A 25,316-nucleotide genomic window follows, 5' to 3' on the forward strand; every position below is an offset into this window, starting at 1 on the left:
GCCGAAGGGCATCTATAGATGTGCATTTGTTTGTTTGTTTTTCAGAAACACTTATCTAGATACACTTATATCATATATCTATTATCGTTAGTGTTTATACCATTACGTTCTACTTTTTGAGTCTGTGTCCTTGGTTTTTTCCCCACTTTTTATTTATATATATTTTTTAAATGTTTGCTTAGTTTTGAGAGAGAGACAGAGAGGGACAGAGACAGAGACAGAGTGTGAGCCAGGGAGGGGCAGAGAGAGAGGGAGACGCAGAATCCGAAGCAGGCTCTGGGCTCCGAGCTGTCAGCACAGAACCCAATGCGGGGTTCAAACTCACGAACCATGGGATCATGACCTGAGCCAAAGTCGGACGCTTAACTGACTGAGCCACCCAGGCGCCCCTTTTTCCTACTTTTTAAATAAAAATTTCCAAACATACACAAAGTTGAAAGAATTTTGCAGTGAACCCTTAGATATGCATTTTGTGTGACTGTATGTGCAGGCCCGTGTGCCGTCATGTTCTATTTATGTATCTATGTGCCTGTCTTCTTGGAAGTCATTTACTTACAAAGTGCTCTTTTTTTTTTTTAAGTTTATTTATGTATTTTCAGAGAGAGCGTGAGCGAGCGCTTGGGAGGAGGGGCAGAGAGAGAGAGAACCCCAAGCAGGCTCCGCACTGTCAGTGCAGAGCCCGACGACGGGGTTTGAACTCACAAACCGTGAGATCATGACCTGAGCTGAAGTTGGACGCTTAACCCACTGAGCCACCCAGGTGCCCCCACTTTCATCGTTCTTGCCATTGCAAGAACGTGTTTGCCATTGCATACGGAGAGTTAGAGTTACAAACCAGGGTGACCACAACTGCCTTCTGGTCATATGTGAAGAAAACGATGGAGGATTGGATTTGGGGGGGAGCCCCAGAGAAGGTGGATGGGGGATTTTGTAAGGTCATGGTCAGCCCTGGGTTTCCAGACTCTTCCAGGGCCCAGACTTGGATGGGGGAGGGAGGAGGGGGGGAGGGCAGGGGAGGAGAGAGAAGGTCAGTCAGCATCCCCAGTACCCCCCCTCCCCCCCCCCCCATTTTGCATGGCTCCTGGCCCGCCTGAGGGGCCAGGTGACAGCGATGGCCTTAGGGCTGCTCAGGTGTGAGGCTTGCCACACTCAGACAGCTTGTGAACAGAAGTTTATTCTCACAGCCCTGGAGGCTGGAGGGCTGAGGTCAGGGTGGCAGCACCGGGGGGGGGGGGGGGGGAGGGCCCCCTTCTGGGTTGCACACTTCTGTCCTCACGGTGGGGAAGGGGCGAGGGCACTCCCTGGGGTTTCCATCAGAGCACGGACCCTGTCGTCAGGGCCTCGTCACCTCCCAGAGGCCCCGCCTCTGACTACCATCGCCGCTGGGGGGCGGTTTCCACATGCGAACTTCAGGGGGGCACATTCGGACCATAGCGGTCCACTCCTGGCCCCCCAGATTCATGTCCTTCTCGCATGAGAACTACATTCACTCCATCCCAACAGCCGAGTGTTAACTCATTCCAGTAGCTACTCTGAAGTCTGATCTAAATCTCATGTGAGTCAGGGGTGGGGGAGACCCCAGCTGCGTTTATCCCGAGGCGGATTCCTCTCCGGCTGTGGGCCTGTCCCGCCAGCAATGGTGGGGCACCGGACGGGCACTCCCACTCCGAAGGGGAGCAACCGGAGGGGTGACGGGGTCCAAGCAAACCTAAACCTTAAGGCCCCTGGACTGGTGGTCCTGCCTGATGGCTTTTCTGGGCACAGCCCACCCTGCAGCTCTCCCCGGCTAGAGACGCATGCCAGTGGCTCTGCTGGTTTGGGGCCACCCCACCCCACAGCTCCACTGGGTATTGTCCTGTCAGCGGCCCTCTCCCAGGGTCAGGTGCCCAAGGCTCTGGGTGGCCTCATGTGTTAAAATCTGGGTGGAGGCGGCTGACCCCCCAGACTTGCACGCTTTTCAGAACAGCAGTGATGGCATCGTGCAGGTGCCACTAACCCTGGCCACAGGGGGCCAGCTGGAGCGGCGCCTGGGGCTGCGGGGAATTGGGAGAGCCGGGCCCAAGATGAGCGGGGTGCAGGGTAGCTGTGGCTCCCCGTTTGCAATCGTTCCGCCCCCCAGGCCCTCGCACTCTGGGCCTGTGCTGGGAGGACGGCCCCATGGACGGGGATGGAGTGCCTCCTCCGGCCCTTCACAGTGACCTGAGGTCGCTGTGGCTACAAATGGGCCTCTGGGGCCCTGGGGATGTGCATGTGCTTCCAGACGACCCGGGGCCCCTGCTGGCGGACAGAGCTGGGGCAGCCGGGGAAAGGCGCCGACCAACGAGTGGACAGGCCCCGCGCGAGGAAGCACGTGCCCCGTGCCGTCAGGACACCTGCCTCATTCCCCTCTCTGATCTATTCTGGCAGCCCTCCATGGTGTGTTTCCAGAACCTTCAGCCTCACGAGCTGGAGTAAAGGCTGTCCTGAGGGAGGGAGGAGACCGTGGCAGCTGGAGTGGAGGCAGCCCTCACGATGGAGCCCCCCACCCTGAGGAAAGCCGGCTCCAAGCAGGAGGAGGCCTTTGGGGTGCAGCCCCGGAGGGTCGCTGACCTGGGCACGGTCCCCAGTCTCCGGCGCAGCAACAGCAGCCTGCGCAAGGTCAGGAGGTCCCAGAACCTCTTTGGCAACAGTGAGAAGGTAGGCTTCCGGTGGCCAGCAGGACCCCCCTCCGCCGGGTCCCCCAGAGCCCTGGCGGCGACCACCCAGGGATGGGTGTGTTTCTTCCTTGGGCAGAGGCTCGGCTGAGCCGGGGAAAGGGGACCTGGAGAAAATGGTCAGTGGCCAGGTCCGCCCCCTCCATGCATCGCACGCCCCTTCCTGTTCTTGGTCTGGTTGGGAGGGCGTTAGGCAAGCACTGCAACCCCGTCCCGGGCAGACTCGCTGGAAGCCGTCACCCCTGACCTCTGCGATGACTTCACGTCTCCGATGTCACTGGAGGGCCCTGAGCACCACCGACGTCCTGGGCTAGATTCCTCAAGGCCCGAGACAAGACTGTGTTGAGGGCATGTTTGACTCCCTCGGCCCCTGGTCAGGTGGCGGGAGGGCGTTGGCCTGCCGTCTCATCAGGACAGAGGCAGGTGTCCACACCCCTACCCGCCGCACCGTTTTATTCCCGAGGAAGGCAGCATTGACAGAGAAACTGGAAAGTGCCGTGCTACTTAAGTAGGGCAAAGGAGGAAGAGGTCCCACAGGGCTGTTCCTCCCACACCTGAGGGCCGGGGCCGGGCACGCTCACCCCTTCTGGAAAAGTCCTGTGTAGCTCGACAGGGAGCCCAGGCGTATCTAGGAGTGGCGGAGGGTTTGCTGTCCCGAACAGTGTTGCTATGACTGCCCGGGGATCTCAAAGCGCCCTTTTTATCCTCAGCAAGAAAGTCTCAGTTCGTGGATCCCCGAAAATATCAAGAAGAAGGAATGCATGTACTTTGTGGAGAGCTCCAAACTGTCTGACGCTGGGTAAGGGGCCTGTTAGTGTGGCCACCCCTCCCCCTGTTCCCACGGGCCGGGGCCTCGGCGGGCTCCGTTGGTATGTGTGTGTGTCTGTGTGTGTTGTGTCCGTCCGTGTGTGGCCTGGGCAGGCACAGCCCGTGTCTACATGGCTTCAGCGAGCCCAGTCCTGTCTTCGTGGCCTCAAAAGCCCAATCCCGTGTGTGTGTGTGTGTGTGTGTGTGTATCTGTGTGGTCTTGGGGGGCCCAGTCCTGTGTGTGTGTGTGTGTGCCCTCAGTGGGCCCAGTCTGTGTTTGCGTGGCCTCGGGGGGCCCAGTCCCGTGTCCACGTGGCCTTGGGGGGCACAGTCCCTTGTCTGTGTGTCTGTGTGGCCTCAGTGGGCCCAGTCCGTGTCCGTGTGGCCTCGGGGGGCCCAGTCCCGTGTCCGTGTGGCCTCAGGGGGCACAGTCCCTTGTCTGTGTGTCTGTGTGGCCTCAGTGGGCCCAGTCCGTGTCCGTGTGGCCTTGGGGGGCCCAGTCCCGTGTCCGTGTGGCCTCAGGGGGCACAGTCCCTTGTCTGTGTGTCTTTGTGGCCTCAGTGGGCCCAGTCCGTGTCCACGTGGCCTCGGACGCTTGCGGCAGCCCCACATGCCCGTCCAGCTGTCTGTGGGCGAGCAGCTGTGCCTCATGCGTCCTGCAGGTGGGGTGCAGAGAGCTTAGGTGACTCATCCAGGGTCATCAGGGGACCGCTCCGCAGGGGCACTTGGACTTGAACGTGCTCATTTGGGCGCCGCGTTGCATGCCTCTAGAATGTTCATTTCCCTCTGGAGTAGAGGGTGTCACAGTGCCGTGGGGGCTCTACGGGGACTCAGGGAGAACGCCCAGCCTGGGCCCCTCGCTGAGGTCGGTGCCAAATGCAGACCGGGCCACCTCACCCTCAGGAACCGCCCCCCCCCCCCCTTGCCTCTCCTACCTGTGGGGCCAAGACCACCTCCGCGGGCAGCGGTGGCCTCTACGCCTCCACACGGCTGGACGTTTCCCTCCTGGGCTGCTGGCTGCCCAGCAGGGCCGCCCGGGAGCCTGGGGGCGCTGCGGGCAGCTTCGGAGGAACCTCCTGGGAGGTGTGGCACGTCCTCGCCGTTCCTTGAGGAGTATGATTTGTGTCAGCGCCTCCCCCCCAGCCGCATCAGAGTCGTGTCTTGCCACCGACCGGCCACGCTCTTTCTCCTCCGCCTTCCTCGTCGCCTACTGAGCTCTTGTGGCGGATGCCGGCTCTGCTGTGCGGCCCTCCCTGACCACACGGGGAAGTAACCTCTCTCCCCACCGCGCTCCATCTGCCTGTCTTTTTACCAGTCCCTCGCGCCCCGAGATCGTGTGGCTTCGTGGCGGCAGAATCCGTCTTCCGCTTCCCACGGTGGACGAATAGCATCCAGCCCCCGCGTGTCGAATGACCTGGGGGGAGGAGCCCGCGTGGGGAAGGGAGAGAGATTAGGCCGCGGCTCGGGCAGGAGGGATCACCGCCGACGAGGCCGTTCCCGGGGCCCTGCGATCTGCCCGCCGTCGTCACTGAGGGGCTGGGGTTCACGCCTCCGGCGTGGCTCCGCGTCAGGGCCGCGTCCTCATTTCTCCGTCCTGGGAGCAGACCCTTGAGCCAGAGAGGGTTGCCGGCACGTTCCAGCTGGCAGCTTGGCAGGGAGTGCCAACATACTCGGTGCGTCATCGGAGCTTCCCAGCCACGCTGCTCGCTCTGACGACGTACAGAGAGCGTTTTGCGTCGAGGTTTCCAGTCTTCGTTAGTTTACAGGAAGCTTATGAAAATAGCCTCCGAGGGAATGAGTGTCACCCGGACGGCCCGTGCAGGACTCACTGGCTTCAAAGTCGTTCCGAAGACTTATGCGGCAGTCTGGTCTCCGGCTCGCGGGGCCCGGAGCCGCCACCCACCCGACCCCGGGCCCCTTCTTTCCTCTGAGCTAAGACCCAGTGGAGGATGCTGACAAGGGTCAGCGAGGGCCGGGGGACTCAGCTGGGATTTGAGGCTGAAACGGGGCTTCCTACTCCTTCAGGGCCCCTTTCCTGCTTTGAAGAAATACTGCTCAGGATGCCTTTGGTTCTGGAAATTTCCAGGAGCACGTTTACTAGCATCAGGTTTGACGCAAGGGGCTGCTACAGGGGGCTGTCGCTCGGATGTTACATTGAGGGCTGGGAAGCACGGGACCCAGTGATGGCCGGAAAGGTGGGGGCACCCAGAGACATTTTCTTGTAGGGTACCGTGTGATTGGTTAACGGCAACTAGAATGAAGTACCGGTGTCCTGATTAGCCGCGTCTTACGACCTAAAGCAGTTTCCTAAACTATGTTTCAGAACCTGATGGAAGCCGGGGATGGGGTTTATAGCTGGAGAGGTGAAGCAGGTGCCCGGAGGTCCCGGGGACGGCAGGAAACACAGGGAGGGCGGGGAGCTTGGCGAGGTGCATCCGAGTGGGCGCTTCTGGTTATCTGCTGCCTGGGAACTCACCAGGCGTGTTGGACGTCCTGGGGGCGGCCGGTTCCTGGGTCTTTGTCTGGAAGCACCAGTGGCCCGCGGATTGTTTTCTGGTGCTCCCCCATGGAAGAACAGGGCATTCTCCTTGTCTCCTGTTTTCCTTCTCAAAGATTTGGGACCCCACGTGGCAAGAGCGGGGTGTGCGGAGCGGCCGGGATCCTGGTGGCGGGGGCCGTCCCGGCTGCCTGGCGTGGAGGTGGGCAGTGTGCCCACAGCCCTGATGCTCATGGGCCCCCTTGTGCTCCCCACGTGGAACCAGAAGGAAAGCAAAGGAAGGTGCTCCCCGGGGGCCGGCAGACCCCAGAGAGATGGGGTTCTGATTCGAGTCAGAGACGGCGGTGTAGACTTGTTTCTGGGGGTCCTTGGGGTCGCCGTACGTGTTCTAGGACAGCAGTCACAGCGCAGGGACGCCCAGCAGGCTCAACAGGGAAAGCACACGGGCGGGTCCGAGACTCCGTGTGCAGGCTTGCGACCTCTGTCCCCCGTCTCCCTCCCCAGGGGCATGCCAGCAGGGGAGAATGCAGCTGTGTGCCGAGCTTCTGTCCTGCGAAGCTGTTAGGGGCTCAGCGCCCGGGGTTAGTCCCGGGCTGGTGACATCGGCACCTCTGCCTAGCACCCCCCACATTCCAGATGCCCAGGGAAAGCAGGTGTTGAGCACAAATCGTGTCCTCTGCACAGTCTCGGATGAGTGGGTTGGGGAATGCAGACCGTTCTGAAAGCCCAGCCTAGTGAGCAGCCCCTCCAGAGACAGTGGTCCCAGGCCTGCGGGGGACTGTGTCCTGCACAGGGTGTTCCCCATCAAAGGGGTCCCTCCAGCGGATGGAGAGGGCATGCTCCCTTGTGAGAGCAGAGTGCGGTCCAGGAGGAGACGGTGGGAAGGTCCTCCCCGTCACGAACGGAGCCTTGGAACAGATTTATTTATACACCTTACATATTTCCATCAAAGGCGTTGGGGTCTCCCCCACCGCCTTCCAGACCTGAACCCCACCCCACCCCCCACCTCCCTACATCCCCATAATCTAATTAGTCCCACGTCCTGAGGGTCCTTCTCAGCTCTGCCCAGATTTGACTCATTTCCCTTCCCACCACCGCCACCCCAGACCTTCCCCGTACCGTCACAGTTACTTTGCGACCTTGACATATTGGCTCTTTCTCCTCCCTGGAACCCTCATCCATAAAACACAGAGACCGAAGCGGATGCTTCAGAAGCTGTCTTCAGGACGAGGCGTGCATGCTTAGTAAGACCGAGGCGCCTCTCCAGACTGCACGGAGCAGCCCAGATGGAGAGCTTGGGCAGCCACGTAGATTTAAGATCTAATCTCAGCAGAGGGGGTGGCTCAGAGACGAGGTAAGGAGGTGACCCGTCTTAGGCCATTAGAGACTGACCAGAAAGCCTGGGGGCAGCGCTGGGCCAAGATACAAGAGCTGGGTCCTCGTCCTGGTGACTCCCCCCCTCCCTGCCTTTGACCATAAATCGAGGTGGTCACACAACACATAACGTGTACCCTGTGTTCCCTGCAGGTCTGAAAGCGCCTGAGTCTCCCTGAGGGGTCGATGGAGGTCAGAGGGCGCACTCCGAGCTCTCCACGGGTGGGGCTTGTGCTCAGAGCACTGGGGGCCCCTGCGGTCACCACACGCAGAAGGAGGGACAGCCCTCGGGGAGGAGCCCAGCAGCACCTGGGTGCAGGGCAGGCCACGGGTGTCTTAACCCATCCTGGGTGCTCTGAATGCTTAGTTGTTTGGCACTAATTTTGTACGTTATTTCTAGAACCTCTTTAGACCCTCAAGGCATTCTGTAGGCTGGGGGTCAGGGGATGTACTGTTTTCCCCTTGTAGTGGTGGAGAAATGGAGAGCCAGAGCGTCTGAGCCGGGCAGCTCCGCGTCCTTCTCTGTGCCACTTGTCCCCCAGCATCCTTCCCTGTGCCACCTGCCTCCGAGCATCCTCCCCCGAGCCACCTGCCCCCCAGCGTCCTCCCTCAAGCCACCTGGCCCCCCATGTCCTTCCCCTGTGCCACCTGCCCCCCAGTGTCCTTCCCTGTGCCACCTGGCCCCAGGCTCACCTGGCCTCGGACTGCTTGCTTGTCTCATCTGTCTCTCGTCCTTCAGGTCACTTGATACTAATGAGATGTCAGAACCTAAAAATTCACAATTTCCAATGTAAGGAGGTGTATAGAACACACTTATCTCCTCTCTCTCCCGAAGCCCCAGTGAATAGCAGGAAAGGAGTGAAAAGGTCTCAGTCCCCGAACCTGAAGGACACGAGAGGGGAGGTCACAGTTGGAAGGAGGTGCTGAGGTGCTGCGGCGGGAAAAGCAGAACCCAGAGCGGGGAGTCCCGGGCGCGGGTTCTCCCGTAGCGTCGTCCAGGTGCCCGGCGGGCTGGCCTGCGTCTGTCGCGTGCTGCTTTGAGCCTGCACCACGCGGGGGCTCCTTACCCTTTTTACTCCGGAACCATCATAGATTTTAGGAAGTTGCAAAGATGCCGCGGGAGCTCCCCGGGTTCCGAGCCTGGTCTCACCCCTGCGTCCTCTGCCCCCACCGCCTGAGCCCCCGGCAGCCACGAGTCTGTTCTTCATGCCCACAACCTTGCCACTTCGAGCACGTCACCTAAGGAATCCGACCGAAGTGACCGTGTCACTTTCCACCCAGCGCGATCCCTTCGCCATCCATCCGGGTTGTTGTGCATATCGGCAGTCCTCCCCCCTTTGCTGCCAAGTGGTCGGTCACTCTCAGCTTGCCTCCGTCGTTGGAAGCGAGGATTTTGTAGACAATAAATAATCGGGTCTTACTTTTTCCATCCACTCTGCAAAACCTGTGTCTTTTCAAACTGGCGTATTTACGACACTATATTTAAGGTGAGTTTTGATGTTAGGACTTAAGTCCGCCATCGCATCTTTCCGTTTTAAGGTTTTTCTTTTCCTGCCTTTCCGGGTGACTTGAACATTTTTCCAGAGTTCCGTTTACCCGTTCTGTCATTCTTCCTTCCTTCTGCTGTTCAACCTTTCCACCGTCCATCACTTCGTTTCTGCTTAGAGAACGACCTTTATCCACCCTCAAAGGGCAGTCCTGTGGGTGACAGATTCCCTCCGTTTTCTTTCATCCGAGAACGTCTGACTGAGCCATGCGTCTGCTGAGTGTTCAATTCTGGGTTGGTGCTTTTTGAAAGCTGTTGTGCCCCTTCCTCCTTGTACTTCCTGGAAAAAAAATTTTTTTTTAAGTTTATTAGTTTATTTTGCGAGAGAGAGAGCGCGTGAAGCATGAGGGGAGGGGCAGAGAGAGAGAGAGAGAGAATCCCTAGCAGGCTCCACGCTGTTAGCGCAGAGCCCGACACAGGGCTCGAACCCACGAACTGTGAGATCGTGACCTGACCTGAAACCAAGAGTCGGACCCTCAGCCGACTGAGCCCCCCCCAGGCGCCCTGCTCCTGGTACTTCTTTCTGATTTCCGATGAGAAGTTGTTTGTTCTGTGAGTTACTTTGCCCCAGTAGGCAAAGTGTCATTTCTGTCTTGCGGCTTCCAAGATTTTTTCTTTGTCTTCAGTCGATGCAAGTTTGACTTTAGTATCCTGGCACACATCTCTTTGGGTCTCCCTTGTGTGGTGTTCCCTAGATTCTTGAATGTAGAATTTATGACTTCTTTCCAAATGTGGGAAATTTGGCCACTTTTAATTTTTCTTTGCTATCATAGGTAGGGTTTTGTTTTGATTTCACTTTCTTTAATTGTTTTTAATGTTTATTCATTTTCGAAAGACAGAGACAGAGCATGAGCAGGGTGGGGGCAGAGAGAGAGGGAGACACAGAATCCAAAGCAGGCCCCAGGCTGTGAGCTGTCAGCGCAGAGCCCGACACGGGGCTCGAACTCACAAACTGTGAGATCATGACCTGTGCTGAAGTCAGATGCTTAACCAACGGAACCACCGAGGCGCCCCAATTTCACTTTCTGTTTGTTACTTCTGTATAGACAAAAATTGATTTATTTCTATTGACCTTGTATCCTACAAACTTGCTAGAGTTATTGTCAGTCTCACACCTTTTTGTACATTACCTGGGGTTTTCTACACACACAATTCCATCACCTGTGAATACAGATAGTTTTACTTCTTTTCTTATATATGTGCCTTTCCTTTCCTTTCCTTCCTTCTTTTCTTTTTCCCTCCCTTCCCTTCCCTCTTCCTTCCCTCTTCCTTCCCTTCCCTTCCCTCTTCCTTCCCTTCCTTTTCCTTCCCTTCCCTCTTCCCTTCCCTTCCCTTCTCTTCCCTCTTCCCTTCCCTTCCCTCTTCCCTTCCCTTCCCTTCCCTTCCCTTCCCTTCCCTTCCCTCTTCCCTTCCCTTCCCTCTTCCCTTCCCTTCCCTTCCCTTCCCTCTTCCTTCCCTTCCCTTCCCTCTTCCTTCCCTTCCCTTCCCTCTTCCTTCCCTTCCCTTCCCTCTTCCTTCCCTTCCCTTCCCTTCCCTTCTCTTCTCTTCCCTTCCCTTCCCTTCCCTCTTCCTTCCCTTCCCTTCCCTTCCCTTCCCTTCCCTTCCCTTCCCTCTTCCCTTCCCTTCCCTCTTCCCTTCCCTTCCCTCTTCCCTTCCCTTCCCTTCCCTTCCCTCTTCCTTCCCTTCCCTTCCCTTCTCTTCTCTTCTCTTCCCTTCCCTTCCCTTCCCTTCCCTCTTCCCTTCCCTTCCCTTCCCTTCCCTTCCCTTCCCTCTTCCCTTCCCTTCCCTCTTCCCTTCCCTTCCCTCTTCCCTTCCCTTCCCTCTTCCCTTCCCTTCCCTCTTCCCTTCCCTTCCCTCTTCCCTTCCCTTCCCTTCCCTTCCCTTCCCTTCCCTTCCCTCTTCCCTTCCCTTCCCTCTTCCCTTCCCTTCCCTCTTCCCTTCCCTTCCCTCTTCCCTTCCCTTCCCTTCCCTCTTCCCTTCCCTTCCCTCTTCCCTTCCCTTCCCTCTTCCCTTCCCTTCCCTCTTCCCTTCCCTTCCTTCTTCCCTTCCCTTCCCTTCCCTTCCCCCTTCCCTTCCCTTCCCTCTTCCTTCCCTTCCCTTCCCTTCTCTTCCCTTCCCTTCCATTCCCTTCCCTCTTCCTTCCCTTCCCTTCCCTTCCCTTCCCTTCCCTTCCTTTCCCTCTTTCTTCCCTTCCCTTCCCTTCCCCTGTACCCTTTCCTCTCCTTTCTTTCCACCACCCCATTAGCTAGGACCTCTAGTGCCATGCTGAATAGCAGTGCTGAGGGTGGACAGCATCGTCTTGTTCCCAATCTTAGTGATGAAGGGTTCAGCCTTTTATCCTCGAGTATGATGTCAGCAGTAGGATTTTCACAGATGCTTTTGTACCAGGTTGAGGAAGTTCCCCTCTGTTCTTGCTTTGCTGACAGTTGTTATTACAACTGGGTGTTGAATTTGATAAAACACTATGCATCCAAGCAAACGATCAGGTGGCTTTTCTCCCTTATTCTGCTAATATGATAAACTATGTTGATTGGTTTTTAAAAAAAAAAATTTTTTTTAACGTTTTATTTATTTTTGAGACAGAGAGAGACAGAGCATGAACAGGGGAGGGGCAGAGAGAGAGAGGGAGACACAGAATCGGAAGCAGGCTCCAGGCTCCGAGCCATCAGCCCAGAGCCCGACACGTGGCTCGAACTCACGGACCGCGAGATGGTGACCTGAGCTGAAGTCGGCCGCTTAACCGACTGAGCCACCCAGGCGCCCCTGTTGATTGGTTTTTAAGTGACAACCCAACCTCGCATTCCTAGGAAAGCTCCCATTGGGCCATAATTTTTTATTAAGTTTTTAATTTTAATTCCAGTGTAATCAGCATACAGTGTTAGATTGGTTTCAGGTGTGCAATACAGCCACTTCTGTACCTAACTCAGTGCTCATCATGGCTGGTCACAATTTCTTTACACGCGTTTCCGGCCCCGCCCCCCTCCCCTCGGCCCCGCCCCCTCTCCCTCTTCCCTTGGGGACTCTGTGACGTGCCTGCTCCCGCTTCCTTCACAGCTCTGAGGCTCAGAGGCTCTTCACGTCCTTGTTCATTTAGGTCTGTTTGTCTCTGGCGTTCATGGTGGGTCATTGCTATGCTCTGTGTTCAAGTTCACGGATTCTTTCCTCTGCCACCTTCATTCTGTGGCTGAGTCCATCCACTGAGTTTTGAAAAGATTTTGGTTCGTTAGTGCATTCTTTTCAGTTTTTAAATTTCCATTTGATATGTCTTCCATTTCTTCACTGAGACTTTATACATTTTCCTTTTTTCCAAGTGTGTTTGTGATTCCTTGGTAAAGCAGTTTTATGGTAGCTGCCTTAACGTCCTTGTCAGATGATTCTAACAACAGCGTCACCTTGGCCTCGGTGGCTGCTGTCTTTTCTCATTCCGGTGGAGATTTTCCTGGTTCCTGGTGTGATGGTGATGTTCAGTCTGAAACCTTGACCTTTGGGGTATTATGTTATGAGACTGCATCCTGTGGTTTAGCAGGTGCCCTATGACGTGTCTGTGGGGGAGGGGGGGGCGCCCTGCCTCATTACCGCCACGTGGCGATGGGAGTCCAAGCCCCTCTCAGCCCGGGTTGACTCTCGGTGGGAAGGGGTGGGAGCCTCAGCTCCCTGCTGGGCTTTCACTGACACGGCTCCTCCTCACAGCGGGGGGTGGGGTCCTGACGCTCCGCTGGGCCCCTGCTGACACCCCCCGCGGGGGGCACGGGGCACCTCCTTCCCTCCGCCAACCGTGACCGTGTGGTCTTTGCAGGAAGGTGGTGTGCGAGTGCGGCTACACACGCCAGCAGCACTTGGAGGAGGCTACCAGGCCCCACACTTGGCAGGGCAAGGATTGGGACCCAAAAAAGCATGTCCAGGAGATGCCAACGGACGCCTTTGGTGACATTGTTTTCACGGGCCTGGGCCAGAAGGTGGGGAAGGTTGGTCTCCACCCCTCCGCTGCTCTCGCTGTGACTCGCGTCACCCTTCCATGACCTGAGGCGCCTCCGGAGAGGCCTCGAGCCTTGCCAGCACTAGGGACGGGGTGGGCGGGGCTTCACGAGGCTCACGGGAGACCCAAGGGTGCCCTCGGGGTTCTCGGTCACCACAAAGCAGGGCGGGTGCGTCCCACAGCAGAGAGGCGGGGGTCAGAGGGGTGCCGTGAGTGCAGGCTGGGCGGAGGGGGCTGGAAGATGGGGCTGGTCTTCCCAGGGCGGCCTGTTGTCCCGCTGGGCCTTTGCCCCTTCCCCCTTCCTCTCGATCCGTGTCCTGCTTAGGCGCGGCCGCTTCTGCTCACTGGATCTAGACCCAGGGTGGAGGGCGTCTGCCCACCTGGCTGGGCTCTCGGGCGGGCTGGTGGGGGGGTGCCCACAGCTGCCCTGCCATCTCTAGGGCTGGGCTGGGCCCCCCGCTGACACGGGGTCCCCCCTGCCGCCCTGTCACTTCCCTGCAGTACGTTCGCCTCTCCCAGGACACACCCCCCAGCGTGATCTACCACCTGATGACCCAGTATTGGGGCCTGGACGTCCCCAACCTCCTCATCTCGGTGACAGGCGGGGCCAAGGACTTCAACATGAAGCCCAGGCTGAAGAGCGTCTTCCGAAGAGGCCTGGTCAAGGTGGCCCAGACCACAGGTAGCCCTCGGGGGCTGGAGCCATGGGCGGGCTGAGCAGGCAGCACCACGGCTGTTGGGACTAGGGGGGTCCTCGGGGGCCACCCAGGCCGTGCCCGGCCCAGTCAGACTCCCCAGCCCTCGCCGGCCCACGGCGGCTGCCGCTGGGCGTGCTCGTGGGGCAGACAGGGCTCCAGCCAGCTCCCGAGAGGGACTCCCTGCTCTGCCCCCACAGGAGGCCTCGTTTAGCCGGGAGGTAACGGCGGGAGGCGGAGGAGGCTGGAGGCGGTCGTGTTCACCGTGGGGCCTTCGGGGAGGGTCTCCACGAACCAAACCCCTGTTACCTAACCCGTCTGTTCACATCTGGGAGGGGGGGACAACGGTGTCCATCTTTACACATGACGTGACTGCCTCGGGGTCCCGTGCCCCCCAGGGGTGCACCCCCAGTGAGCACAGGGCAAGGCCCCAGGCTGCGTGAGCTCCACGCAGGCAGCCCCGGGTGCTCCCTCAAAGTGACGCCGGAGAAGCAGTCGTGCTGCCCGTGGTCTCCAAGGCGGCTACGCCGGGTTGGTTAAGGGCAGGAGAGCAAGGATTCTGGTCCAGATGAGACTGGGCCACCCAGAGGACGCTGGCTTTAATGATCTGGTTTTAGCAGCACGTGAGGGCCGCGCTCTCCGTTTGGTCTTTGCCCTGAAACAGAGGCTCGGTCAGGGTCTCACTGGCCCGTGTCTCTTGGGGCTTCCGCAGCACGTGGGATTTGGTTAAATGCAGCCGACCATCCCCCAGGCACGCTCGTGACCTTCGCAGTGAGCCCATTAGGTGCTCACCTGTCCCCCAGGTAATCACAGGTGACGGTTTTACCTCGTCTTGACAGTTATCTTTTTAGGGTTCGATAGCAAAGTCCTTGCTGTCACCTCCCAGCCCCAGAGCCAGGGCCACACGTTTTAGATGGTTCCTTACGGCAGCACCACGCACAGCTGGTTTCTAGGCACCGGGTGGTGTGCCGTGGCCGGCACTGCCCCGGTAGCAGGCAGCCCGAACGATAGAGAACTTCACCCCTTTTCCGAGGAGGCAGCTGCACGTCTACCCCGTGTCTCCTCTCATCCGGACACGGGCTGGAGGAGCAGAGCGCACTGGGGACCTGCTTTCTCCTGGTGGGCAAGGTGCAGCAACGATGGCCGGTGCAGATTCAGGGCTCCCAGACCTGGTGTTCACGGTGCTCCCTGCACGCGATGCCCCGAGCGGGTCCCCCGGTCACGGTGCTCCCCTAGTGCGATGCCCCGAGCGGGTCCCCCGGTCACGGTGCTCCCCTAGTGCGATGCCCCGAGCGGGTCCCCCGGTCACGGTGCTCCCCTAGTGCGATGCCCCGAGCGGGTCCCCTGGTCACAGTGCTCCCTGTGTGCAATGCCCAGAGCGGGTCCCCTGGTTATGATGCTCCCCACATGTGATGCCCCAAGAGGGTCCCTTGGTCATGGTGCTACCCAAATGCGATGCCCCAGGCGGGTCCCCTGGTCACGGTGCTTCCCGCGTGCGATGCCCTGAGCAGATCCCCTGGTCAGGTCACACAGGGCTGGGAAGTGTGTGCCCTATCAGGGCCCCTGCAGGTCACATGGCAGTGGGCAGCGTGGCAGGACAAGTGGCCAGGAGCAGGGGTACAGTCTGCCACACTCAGGCCCCGAGAGCTGAGGAGAAGAAGGGACGTTTATGACTTGGAGTAGAAGAATTCAGACACTTGCGTTCCGAGTGCAGGACAGGGAAGCAGCAGCAGGCGGGGGGTGGGGGGGCGGGGTGGGGGGAGAGGCCCACAGTCCCCGCTCCCGGCCGCACCACCTCCCTGAGCAAGGTGGGAACCCTCGGCCCCCAGAGCTGCTCCCTGAAGGCAGAATCGCGCTGTGGCCGCTTCCTCCGTGGTCCTGGTCCCGAGACTTACACCTGATGACGAGTGTGAAAGCCCCCTGAGCCGGGCCCTGCAGAGGAAGGACAGTGGGCGTCAGAAGCACCTGGGGCCGCGGGCATCAGGCGTGTGCGTGGAGGGTGCACAGCTCCGGTCCTGTCCCCAGGGGCCTGGATCATCACCGGCGGCTCCCACACGGGTGTGATGAAACAGGTGGGCGAGGCGGTGCGTGACTTCACGCTGAGCAGCAGCCACAACGAAGGAGAAGTCGTCACCGTCGGAGTGGCCACGTGGGGCACCGTGCACAACCGTGAAGACCTGATCCACCCCTCGGTGAGCTCGGCCACCTCCCCTGGTGGGCGGCGTCAGAGGGGGTGACGTGTAGGGCCCCCTGGGTCTGCAGTGGACGGGCTGCTGCCTGGGCACCAGGGTAAATGCAGCACGGAGGGAGGAGCCTGGACAGGGGTGCAGGAGACCGGGGCTCACGGGGCTCATGCCCAGCCACACCACAGACCCTGATGGCCAGGGTGAGCGGCTGACGTGGCTGGACCCCCTTGCGATTACAGGATGGGTCCACGTAAGAGCCACCACGGGTCTTAGAAACACAGAAACGACTTAGCAGAAAGCAGGGGCGTGGCCGCCTCTGCGCGACCAGAGAGTGTCGCGTTCTGATCCCAAAGCCTGACCTCTGAACCCTGTGAACCCGGCCCTCACAGGAGCCCTGAGCCCAGGTGCCACGGTGCTCTGGTTCTGGTAGTCATTACCGAGCCACCCAGGCGCCCCCCCTTCCCTCCGGTTTCTGATCCGCGGTCCTCATTTCCTTCTGGGCCTTGGCTGGTGGCTCCTCAGTGTCCAGAGCTACGGACGCTCTGCCGGCACGTCGAAGACGGTCGAAGCTCACTCTGCCCGCCCCCCACTCCTGTCTGGCGTCACCAGGCGTGCCCTTGCACCTGTGCTCCTACCGCAGTCTGTTCAAGGCCCCTCGGACGTTGTCCCTCGTGTCCCCAGCGTCCTTCCGGTCTCTGCCCGTTGCCCGGTTCCAAGGCCATCTCACATTTGTGCGTGTTTCTTATGGCGACGCTCCACTTCCTGATTGTCAGATCTGTTCCGGTTTCCTGCAGCCGCTGTAACAGACGATCGCGCACCTGGTGGCTCAGAGCCGCAGAAATGCGTTCTCTCCCCTTCGGAGCCAGGGCTCCGGATCCACCTCGCCTGGCCTGGATCCCGGTGCGGCGGGGCCCTGCTTCCTCCGGAGGCCAGCGGGGGGGCAGCCGGTCCTTGCCTTCCAGTGGCTGCTGGCTTTCCCCGGCCGTGGCCACATTGCCCCGATCTCTGCCTTCACGGTCACTGGGCTGGGCTCTCCTCCTGTTGTGGTCAAATCTCCCTCTGCCTCCCTCTCGGAAGGTCGCTGTGGAGACATATAGGACCCACCCGGATACTTCAGGATAAATCTTCCCCGTGTTACGATCCTTAACTTAAATCTATAGGGGCTCTTTTTCCAAATGAGGGAACGTTCACAGCTTCCAGGAATGAGGACTTCGTATGTTTGGGGGTCACTTTCCAGCCTACTAGGCCCCCATTTCTGGCATTCAAGATGCAGAACTCTCTGTCTGTCTGTGTCTGACTCTCTCCGGCCGTCCCCAGGGTGGCTTTCCTGCCGAGTACGTCATGGACGAGGAAGGCCAAGGGCACCTGACCTGCCTGGACAGTAACCACTCCCACTTCATCCTTGTGGACGACGGGACCCACGGCCGCTACGGGGTCGAGATTCCCCTGAGGACGAGGCTGGAGAAGTTCATATCAGAGCAGACAAAGGAAAGAGGAGGTGAGGGAGCCCCCATGTGTCTGCTGTCCCTCAGGTCATACGTAGTCCACCGGTAGTCACTCTACACCACAAGCACGGCTCAGTCTGGAAATAGCAACGTGCATAACTCGGCCCTGACGTGTCTTCCCTCGTGGGTGAGATGGGCCAGGTTCCAGGACACGGGAAGGGCAAATGCACAGGATGTGAGGGGCGGAGAAGGGACCGGAATAGCAGCAGGTCCTAGCTCTGTGCCAGGTTGGGCGGGCCCCTTCAGAGCCATGGTGTTCAAGCTTCACTGCACGTCAGAGTCCCCGGCGTGCGGGGAGAACTTGCTCTTCTCCGTGCTCAGGTGAGGCTGAGGCTGCCGGCCCGGGGACCGCGTGAGAGCCCGGCTGTGTCCCAGAGAGCCTAGGTGGGGGTGTGGGGCCGGAGACACCAAGGCGGCACGTGGGGGGACGTTTGTTGCCCCGGAGAGATTTCTGAAGTCTTTGCAGGTGCCCTGGCTGCCGGGATGGATGGGGGGGCTCAGGGCGAGGGCTGAGCGACGGGACAGAGGATGGAGGTCCCGACGCTGTGCTCCCCTGCCATGTGTGTGGTGCCTAAAGCCCACCCGCTTGGCGTGCGCAGATTTGAGGCTCCACGAAAGGCATGCCGAGGAAAGCAGGCTGGTCGGGGTGGCCTCTGAGGCAGACAGTCCTGCCTTCGCCTGCACCCCCAGAAAGGGAACAGAAGTAGAAGGTGGACGAGCCATCTCAGGGCTCGAATTTGCTCTCATTACGTAGAACAGGCAGATCGTCCACTGACGGCCGAGCGTCAGCCTTTGAAAACCACTCAGTACCAACTGCCTGTCTCCATCGATGCCTCTGGAGCTGGCGGGAGGTGGGCAAGAGGGCCCCAGGGGGAGGGTCTGGGCCCCCGCATCCCTAATTCGGGGTTCATGCTTCGTCCTAGGAGTGGCCATCAAGATCCCCATAGTCTGTGTGGTGCTGGAGGGGGGACCCGGCACACTGCATGTGAGTACTGGCCTGTGGGGTGGGGATCTGAGGTGCAACCCTGCTGCGGGGGGGCGCTCTGGCCCAGAGCCCCGTGACTGGCACCCCAGCGGGGTCGTCGGCAAGGGGGAGGGGCAAGGAGAAAGAGTGGTGACTGTGGGTGGGAAGGCAGCCTTTGAGGAGGTACCCTGCTGCGGGGTGGGGGGACACTGGCTCCGGGCCTGGGTGGCTGACCAGTAGGAGGGGCCGCAGGGGGACCCGCACGGCACCTTCTTGCAGGACCCCAGGGTGGCCACTCTGCACAGTTCTCGAAGGGCCAGCCCTCGGGCACCCCAGCCCCATGGGACTAGCAGCTAGACGTAAAGCAGGTTCCTCGGTGGTTTTAACACAATCTCCTTGATGGGGGAAGGCTGACCGCAGGGACACATGATGCTCTTATAGCCTGCAGGTTTGGGGCAGGAGCAAGGACATTGCATTTATGGGACTGGAGGAAATGTGTGTTCATGCTTAGGAATGGCAGGAGAGCTCCCCCGTTTCAGACCCAGTCCCCGGGGGACAGGAATGCATCTGGTCCCCTGTCCCCTCCGCACGCGGGGTTCTCTGCATGGAGGCCCCGCTCCCTCACGCCCAGAGCACGGTGCCCGCTCATGTGGAGGGTGTCCTTCCCGCGGGGGTCCGAGTCCCTTCCTGAAGTTGACCTCGTGCCGGGTGTCCAGGGGTCTCCTCGTGTGGCCCTGGTCTCACCCTGGGCCTTAACGAGGGAGCGAAACCACAAGCCGGCAGCACGGTCCCCCGGGGATGGCTCCCTCACCCACACGCCCGTGGGCCGAAACGCTGTAGGGCTCCCGTTCCGGTGGCCACGGTCCACCTGAGCAGTAGGCCTGAAGGAGCCGGTCTGTCAGGTGGACGCCCCTGTGTCAGGATTAGCGCCTTTCGCCCGCAGCAGCGGAGGCTGCCAGACTCAGTGTTTTCGCCTCATTTCTCAGTAGCCCCGTAGCCTTGACGCTGAGATGCCCGTGGTTCAGGGGTCAGAGCCGGGCGGGCACTCGGGCCCCGGGGCTCACCGTGGGCCCCTGCGTTTCAGACCATCTATAACGCCATCACCAACGGCACCCCCTGCGTGGTGGTGGAGGGCTCGGGCCGCGTGGCCGACGTCATCGCCCAGGTGGCCGGCCTGCCCATATCTGAGGTCACCATCTCCCGGATCCAGCAGAAGCTGAGTGTGTTCTTCCAGGAGGTGTTTGAGACCCTCACTGAGAGCAGGATTGCGGAATGGACCAAGAAGGTAGGCACACGGGCACCTGCTGGCTCCCAGACGCCCTTAGCCTGGAATCAGGACCAGGGCCTAGAAACAGAGACCCCGCGGGCCTGGAGCGCGCATGGATGTGATCTTGGAGGAGCGGGGGGCTTTGTGCCAGGCGGGGGCCCAGGGTGGACGGAAAGCCCTCAACTGAGGCAGCACGTTGTCCCGCCCAGGGGGAGGGCATGTCTTGAACCTCTGTCCCCAGAACTGCAGGCTGGACTGGGGAACGGACGGGGCTGACAGCACAGCTGTTTGGGAGCGAGGACTGCCTGGGTCGGGGGGCAGGAGGCGGCTGTTGAGCCCAGCGCAGGGCAGAGGGGTAGAGGGCGAGCTTCAGGCGGTGCGGGGCTGCCGGGTGACGGCCACGGGATCTGGCGCAGCCTCCAAGCCTGGTGAGCCCCAGGCCGCCCGGGCAGATTAATGGGGGCATTTGAGCCCTGGCAAGGCAGGGGGGCAGGGGGACCGTGAGGCCACAGGGGCCTGAGCGCGGCTCCTGGGGGCCGTGGGGTGTCTGCGCGCCCCTCAGCCGGAGGCGTCGGCAGGTGTGAGCCCATCCTGAGGATCCGCAGGTCCGGTGAGCGTTCCGGGGGACCCCAGCCCCGGTCTCCGGGGTGTTTGGGAGACCCAGTCCCCGGGGGCAGGCTGGTTATACGGCCTGGAAGCAGGGAGCCTCAGGTCATCAGGACATCCTCGTGAGCACCGGGCACGGCCCTCATTTCAGGTGTCCTGCTGGTTCTCTCTCGCCCTTTGGTTCTGGGGTAATTTTAGGTCCGTAGAATGGTTGCAAAGGTAGTAGAGCGCTTCTGGCCAACCGTTACCCAGCCCGTCCCGAGGGTCACATCCCGCAGAGCTGCGGTCAGAACTGAGAGACGAGCCAGAGCTCGCACTGTTGCTTTTGACGTCGGTCTGCTAATGTCCTTTCTCCGTCCCGGGATCCAAATCAGACTCTACCACATTGCGTTTAGCCTTTTCCCTTTCATTATGCGCCCCCATCCTTCCTCCTTCCTCCCTACTTCCTTCTTTCCCTCCTTCCTTCCTTCCCTCCTTCCTTCCTTCCTTTCCTTCCTTCCTCCCTCCCTCCCTCCTCCTTCCTTCCCCTCCCCCTTCTTCCTTCCTCCCTCCCTCCCTCCCTTCTTTCTTCCTTCCCCTCCCCCTCCCTCCCTCCCTTCCTCCCTCCCTCCCTCCCTTCTTTCTTCCTTCCCCTCCCCCTCCCTCCCTCTCTTCCTTCCTTCCTTCCTCCTTCCTTCCTAAGCCTGACGCTATTTAGCCAGCCACCAGATTTCAAGGATTTTCTAGAACGTCACCACAAACATTGGAAGAGAGACTGGGGGCTCTGGGGGTGGGCGGGCAGGCAAGTTGAGGAAGCGGGGGAGGAGTCTCAAGTTCAGCGGTGTCGGGCGTTCTGCAGACAGTCTCGTGGCGGGCGGAAGCCCTTACACTTGGGTGTGTTTCCTCCCGGCAGACCTCTCGCACACGTGGTGTATCTGGTCCTTACACATCTTCGTCTTCACCGTGGGGAGGCGAGGTGGTGGCCTCGTGCCGGGGCGCTGGCTGTGTGTCCGGGGCCTCGATTCTGCGGGCGCCCCTCGAGGAGGCGGGCGGCCGCTCGTCACCCCAAACCTCACCTGGGCCGTGTCGGTTGCAGATCCAAGACATTGTGCGGAGGCGGCAGCTGCTGACCATCTTCCGGGAAGGCAAGGATGGCCAGCAGGACGTGGACGTGGCCATCCTGCAGGCCTTGCTGAAAGGTGAGGGTCGGGCAAGGTGGGGCGGAGGGAGAAGCGGAGGGGAGGTGCCCGGGGCTTCGAGCTTGGAGGCACCAAAAGACCCACCCCTGAGTCAGAGGCACCGGTCAGAGGGCAGCCGGGGGTGGGCCACGTCGGGGCCCAGGTCACAGCCCCGCCAGGCAGGTGGGGGCCCGCAGCCGGGCCTGGGGGTTCGGGCTCCTTTCTCCGACTTACCTTCCTCAGCGGAGCCCGAGTGCAGCCGCACGAGTGGTCCCTCCGCGGCATCGCAGCCGCCCATACAGTGTCGGGGAAGGAAGAAGGCCTTGGAAGGCCTGCTGCCGACCTGCGTGCTTGCTCATGTGCCGGCGCTCCCACGGCCCCTCCTGGGCAATAGAGCTCCCGCAGTGGCCGCCCCTGGGCCAGCCCCTGGCCTGCCCTCCGCCCCACACTCCCCTCTCCCTCCGATTCTGGGGGACGGCAGGTGCTCCTGCCCCTCCCGCTGTGGACGACGTCCCCACGCCAGGAAGCCGTCGTGCTGGCTCCTCACCCCCGAGGGACGCGGCCCAGGCAGAGCAGGGCGGCAGGAAGCTTTGCCGGGAGAGGGGGGCAAACCTGGGCTTGTTCCGTGGCCTCCTCCTGACAGAAGGACTCGGGATGGCACGTAAAACCTCACGGAGCCAGTGAGACGGTTAAAACCTGGACCGGGGCTCTCATTTGAAGACCCCCGTCCGGGGAGACAGAAGAACCGGGAAGAGCCGGTTGAATAGACTCAGAGCAGCTGTGCAGGAGTTGGGATGCCACCGTGGCCTGTGCGGCCCCCGCCACCAAGGACCCCGAAGGCAGGGAAGCCGCTGTGAAGATCCACGTGACCACAGGGGTTCGACAGTGTCCGCTCGAGGCACTCGACCCTCCTGTTCACAGACGGGGCAGTGAGAGCGTCTGTCCCCTCCTTGCCTTCTTCCGTGAAGGGACCACGGAGCAGGAAGAGAGAATGCCAGGCTGCCACGTCTGGGAGGTGGTGACGAGGGGCCTGCGGCCCTGAGCGGGGGCATCCCTGCACAGCGCCGGGCGGGGGGGGGGGGGGCGGAGGGACCCCTCCTCACGGCCAGGACGGAGCCCAGCGTCTGTTCTCCGAGTTCAAGAGCAAGTGAAGATAATGCTGTGAATCGTGGTTTCTCCTGGGCGCGGGGGGAGCTGAGCGGGGAGGCCGTGCGGGCCTCTGGGCTGTGGGAATGTTTCATTTCTTGTTCGTGGCGGTGGTTACACAGGTGTGGATGTCGGCCAAAAGTCACGGTGCCTCCCACGTGTGCCGGGGGCGGGGCAGGTCCTGGGGGAGAACGAGGGCATATTTATTTCTGGAAGCCAACACAATGTAATTGGTTGTTCAGGGGAGAGGCGGTGGGCCTCTGGGAGAAAGTGGCTCTCTCTTTATTATGTGTGCAATATATGAAAACAATAGAAATATGTATATGGTTTTTCAATAACAATCCCCTTGAGGGGCGCCTGGGTGGCGCAGTCGGTTAAGCGTCCGACTTCAGCCAGATCACCATCTCGCGGTCCGGGAGTTCGAGCCCCGCGTCAGGCTCTGGGCTGACGGCTCAGAGCCTGGAGCCTGCTTCCGATTCTGTGTCTCCCTCTCTCTCTGCCCCTCCCCTGTTCATGCTCTGTCTCTCTCTGTCCCAAAAATAAATAAACGTTGAAAAAAATTTTTTTTTAAAAATAACAATCCCCTTTAAAGGTTTATTTATTTTGAGAGAGAGACAGAGAGGGAGGGAGAGAGAGGGAGCGAGCAGCAGGGGCAGAGAGAAAAGGAGAGAGAGAGAATCCCAAGCAGGCTCTGTGCTGTCAGCTCAGAGCCTGATGGGGCTTCAACTCGTGAACCGCGAGATCATGACCTGAGCCAAAACCAAGAGTCGGATGCTTAACCGACTGAGCCACCCGGGCACCCCAATGACAACCCCGTTTAAAAATCAACTTTATCGAGGTTATGGTTTAAAGAAGGTGACGTCCCCCATCCTGGGTTTACTGCCGGATGCATTTGAGCAGGTGCGTACCCTGCGTACTGATGCGATCCAGATACAGGACAGCTCCCCCCACCCCCCAGAGCTCCCTTGTGCTTCTATGTGCCTTGGGTAACCATCTGTCTGCTTTCTGTCCTTGGAGATGGTTTTGCCTGTGCTAGAAACTCACAGAAATGGAATCATACACTCGGTGTTCTTTTGTGTCTTGCGTCGGCTCAGAGCAGCACGTTTGAGATTCTTCTGCGTGGGCGTGTGTCAGAGCTCTGTTCCTTTCTACTGCTGAGTGTTATTTCACTGTGCAAAGGTTAGGGTTAGCTCGCTTCTCCACCCGCCTGTCTCTGGACCCGAAGACCGCCTCCGGTGTGGGGCTCCAATGAGAGCTGCAGTTTGTTCCCGTTTCTCTCGGGTCCGCATCTCGGGGAGTGGAATTCTGGTTCTCTGTGGCACGGGCACGTTTATAAGAAACCGCCCAACTGTTTTCCAACGACCCTCGTTGCCAGCCGTGGACGTGGGCTCTAGCTTTTCTGCGTCCTCACCGGCGCTTGGCAGGGTCAGCGTTTTAAACTGAAGCCGTCCTAGTGGGTGTGAAGTGGCAGCTCGGGGTGGTTTGGATCTGCGTCTCTCTGATGGCCCGTGACACGGCACGTCTCTTCCTGGGCTTGTTGGCCGCGAGTTAGCATCCGGGGGACGTGCCTTTCAGATCGTCTGTCCATGTTTGTTTGGTGGTTTGTCTTCTCAGTTTCGAGTTGCAGGAGCTCTTGAAATACGCTGATACGATGGGGCGCCTGGGTGGCGCAGTCGGTTAAGCGTCCGACTTCAGCCAGGTCACGATCTCGCGGTCCGTGAGTTCAAGCCCCGCGTCAGGCTCTGGGCTGATGGCTCGGAGCCTGGAGCCTGTTTCCGATTCTGTGTCTCCCTCTCTCTCTGCCCCTCCCCCGTTCATGCTCTGTCTCTCTCTGTCCCAAAAATAAATAAAAACGTTGGAAAAAAAAAAAAAAAGAAATACTCTGATATGAATCCTTTGTTAGAGAGATGCCCCGGGGAGGTTTTCTCTTGGTTCCTGGCTCGCCTTCCGAGTTCCTTCAAGTTGTCTTTGACGAGCAGAAGGCTTACATTTTACTGGAGTTTCATCTGTCCGTTTTGTCCTGTCTGGTCTGTGTCCTTCGCACCCCAGGAAATCTTTAGCTGCTCTGTGGCTGCAGATCTTGTCTCGTGTTTCACCGTGGAAAATCTGCAGGCACCGCCTTTACGTGTAGGTGTCTGGGGCACATCTCAGCTTGGGTCTTGTGTGTGGTGTCAGGCGAGGGTCCAAGTTCCCTTTTCACTTCCCCAAATAGCAGCCCATGCTTTAAGGTGTGAAACCCGCCAGGGAGAGCAGGAAGCAGTTGGGAAAGCCGCTGTAGAGCCTGGGTGGGGCGGTGGTTCTGCAGTCAAGGTGAGAAAGGAAACTGCCGGGATATGCAGTGGTGACCTCCGAGGGTTCGTGCGAACACACCTGCCTTTCAGACACCCGTGTCTTCTGCAAGCGCTGGGGCCAAGGGGCTTGACCAGGAGGTGGGGGCGGGGACGAGCCAGAGTGAGGCCGAAACCCGGAGATTCCCCGATTCCAGCACTGAAAGGAAACGTGCTTTTCACAAAGGTGTGTGCGTGGGGGGGATTCTGCCACTGGGCACACGGAGACACCGCGGTTGGTGACAAATCCCTCCCTGTGTGACATTATCAGATGGCAGGGAAGTGGCTCTGAGACCCAGACGGAAGCCTCCTGACACGAGTGTTCTTACCTGCAGCCTCTCGGAGCCATGACCACTTTGGCCACGAGAACTGGGACCACCAGCTGAAGTTAGCGGTGGCGTGGAACCGCGTGGACATCGCCCGGAGCGAGATCTTCACCGACGAGCGGCAGTGGAAGGTAGGGCTCCTGGGCTGCCCCGTGGAGGGCCTTGTTGGCCCCCGGGAGCAAGGCCAGGCCCCGGAGGGGGGCCTCTGCCCGACCCCAGCCCTTCCCCCGGCGGAGACAACGGC

General features: G+C 59.9%; 1 protein-coding gene and 1 long non-coding RNA gene across 11 annotated transcripts in view; one reads left to right on the plus strand and one right to left on the minus strand.

Annotated features, from left to right (window-relative positions):
* The window catches only part of TRPM2 (transient receptor potential cation channel subfamily M member 2), a 54,893-nt gene that overhangs the window by 1,962 nt on the left and 27,615 nt on the right, over positions 1 to 25,316 (plus strand). For 9 of the 10 annotated variants that reach the window (XM_086676107.1, XM_086676109.1, XM_086676114.1 and 6 more), the window contains exons 2-11: positions 2,407 to 2,676; positions 3,404 to 3,492; positions 12,714 to 12,882; positions 13,395 to 13,575; positions 15,614 to 15,780; positions 17,092 to 17,272; positions 18,203 to 18,264; positions 19,328 to 19,528; positions 21,192 to 21,294; positions 25,082 to 25,203. In XM_086676107.1, coding sequence (XP_086532233.1) covers positions 2,512 to 2,676; positions 3,404 to 3,492; positions 12,714 to 12,882; positions 13,395 to 13,575; positions 15,614 to 15,780; positions 17,092 to 17,272; positions 18,203 to 18,264; positions 19,328 to 19,528; positions 21,192 to 21,294; positions 25,082 to 25,203 — 1,440 coding nt within the window. In that variant the 5' untranslated portion in view covers positions 2,407 to 2,511. The remainder of the gene's footprint in view (positions 1 to 2,406; positions 2,677 to 3,403; positions 3,493 to 12,713; positions 12,883 to 13,394; positions 13,576 to 15,613; positions 15,781 to 17,091; positions 17,273 to 18,202; positions 18,265 to 19,327; positions 19,529 to 21,191; positions 21,295 to 25,081; positions 25,204 to 25,316) is intronic. The other variant, XM_086676108.1, reaches the window with a different exon arrangement.
* On the minus strand, positions 3,946 to 17,092 carry LOC147577660 (uncharacterized). The gene is made up of 3 exons (XR_015240512.1): positions 16,410 to 17,092; positions 8,065 to 9,197; positions 3,946 to 6,905 (listed from the first exon to the last, which is right to left on the minus strand). It is a non-coding gene; the product is annotated as an uncharacterized LOC147577660 (long non-coding RNA).

Source organism: Puma concolor, chromosome C2, assembly GCF_028749965.1.
Source record: "Puma concolor isolate L17-30 chromosome C2, mPumCon1.1.hap2, whole genome shotgun sequence".
Taxonomy (NCBI): domain Eukaryota; kingdom Metazoa; phylum Chordata; class Mammalia; order Carnivora; family Felidae; genus Puma; species Puma concolor.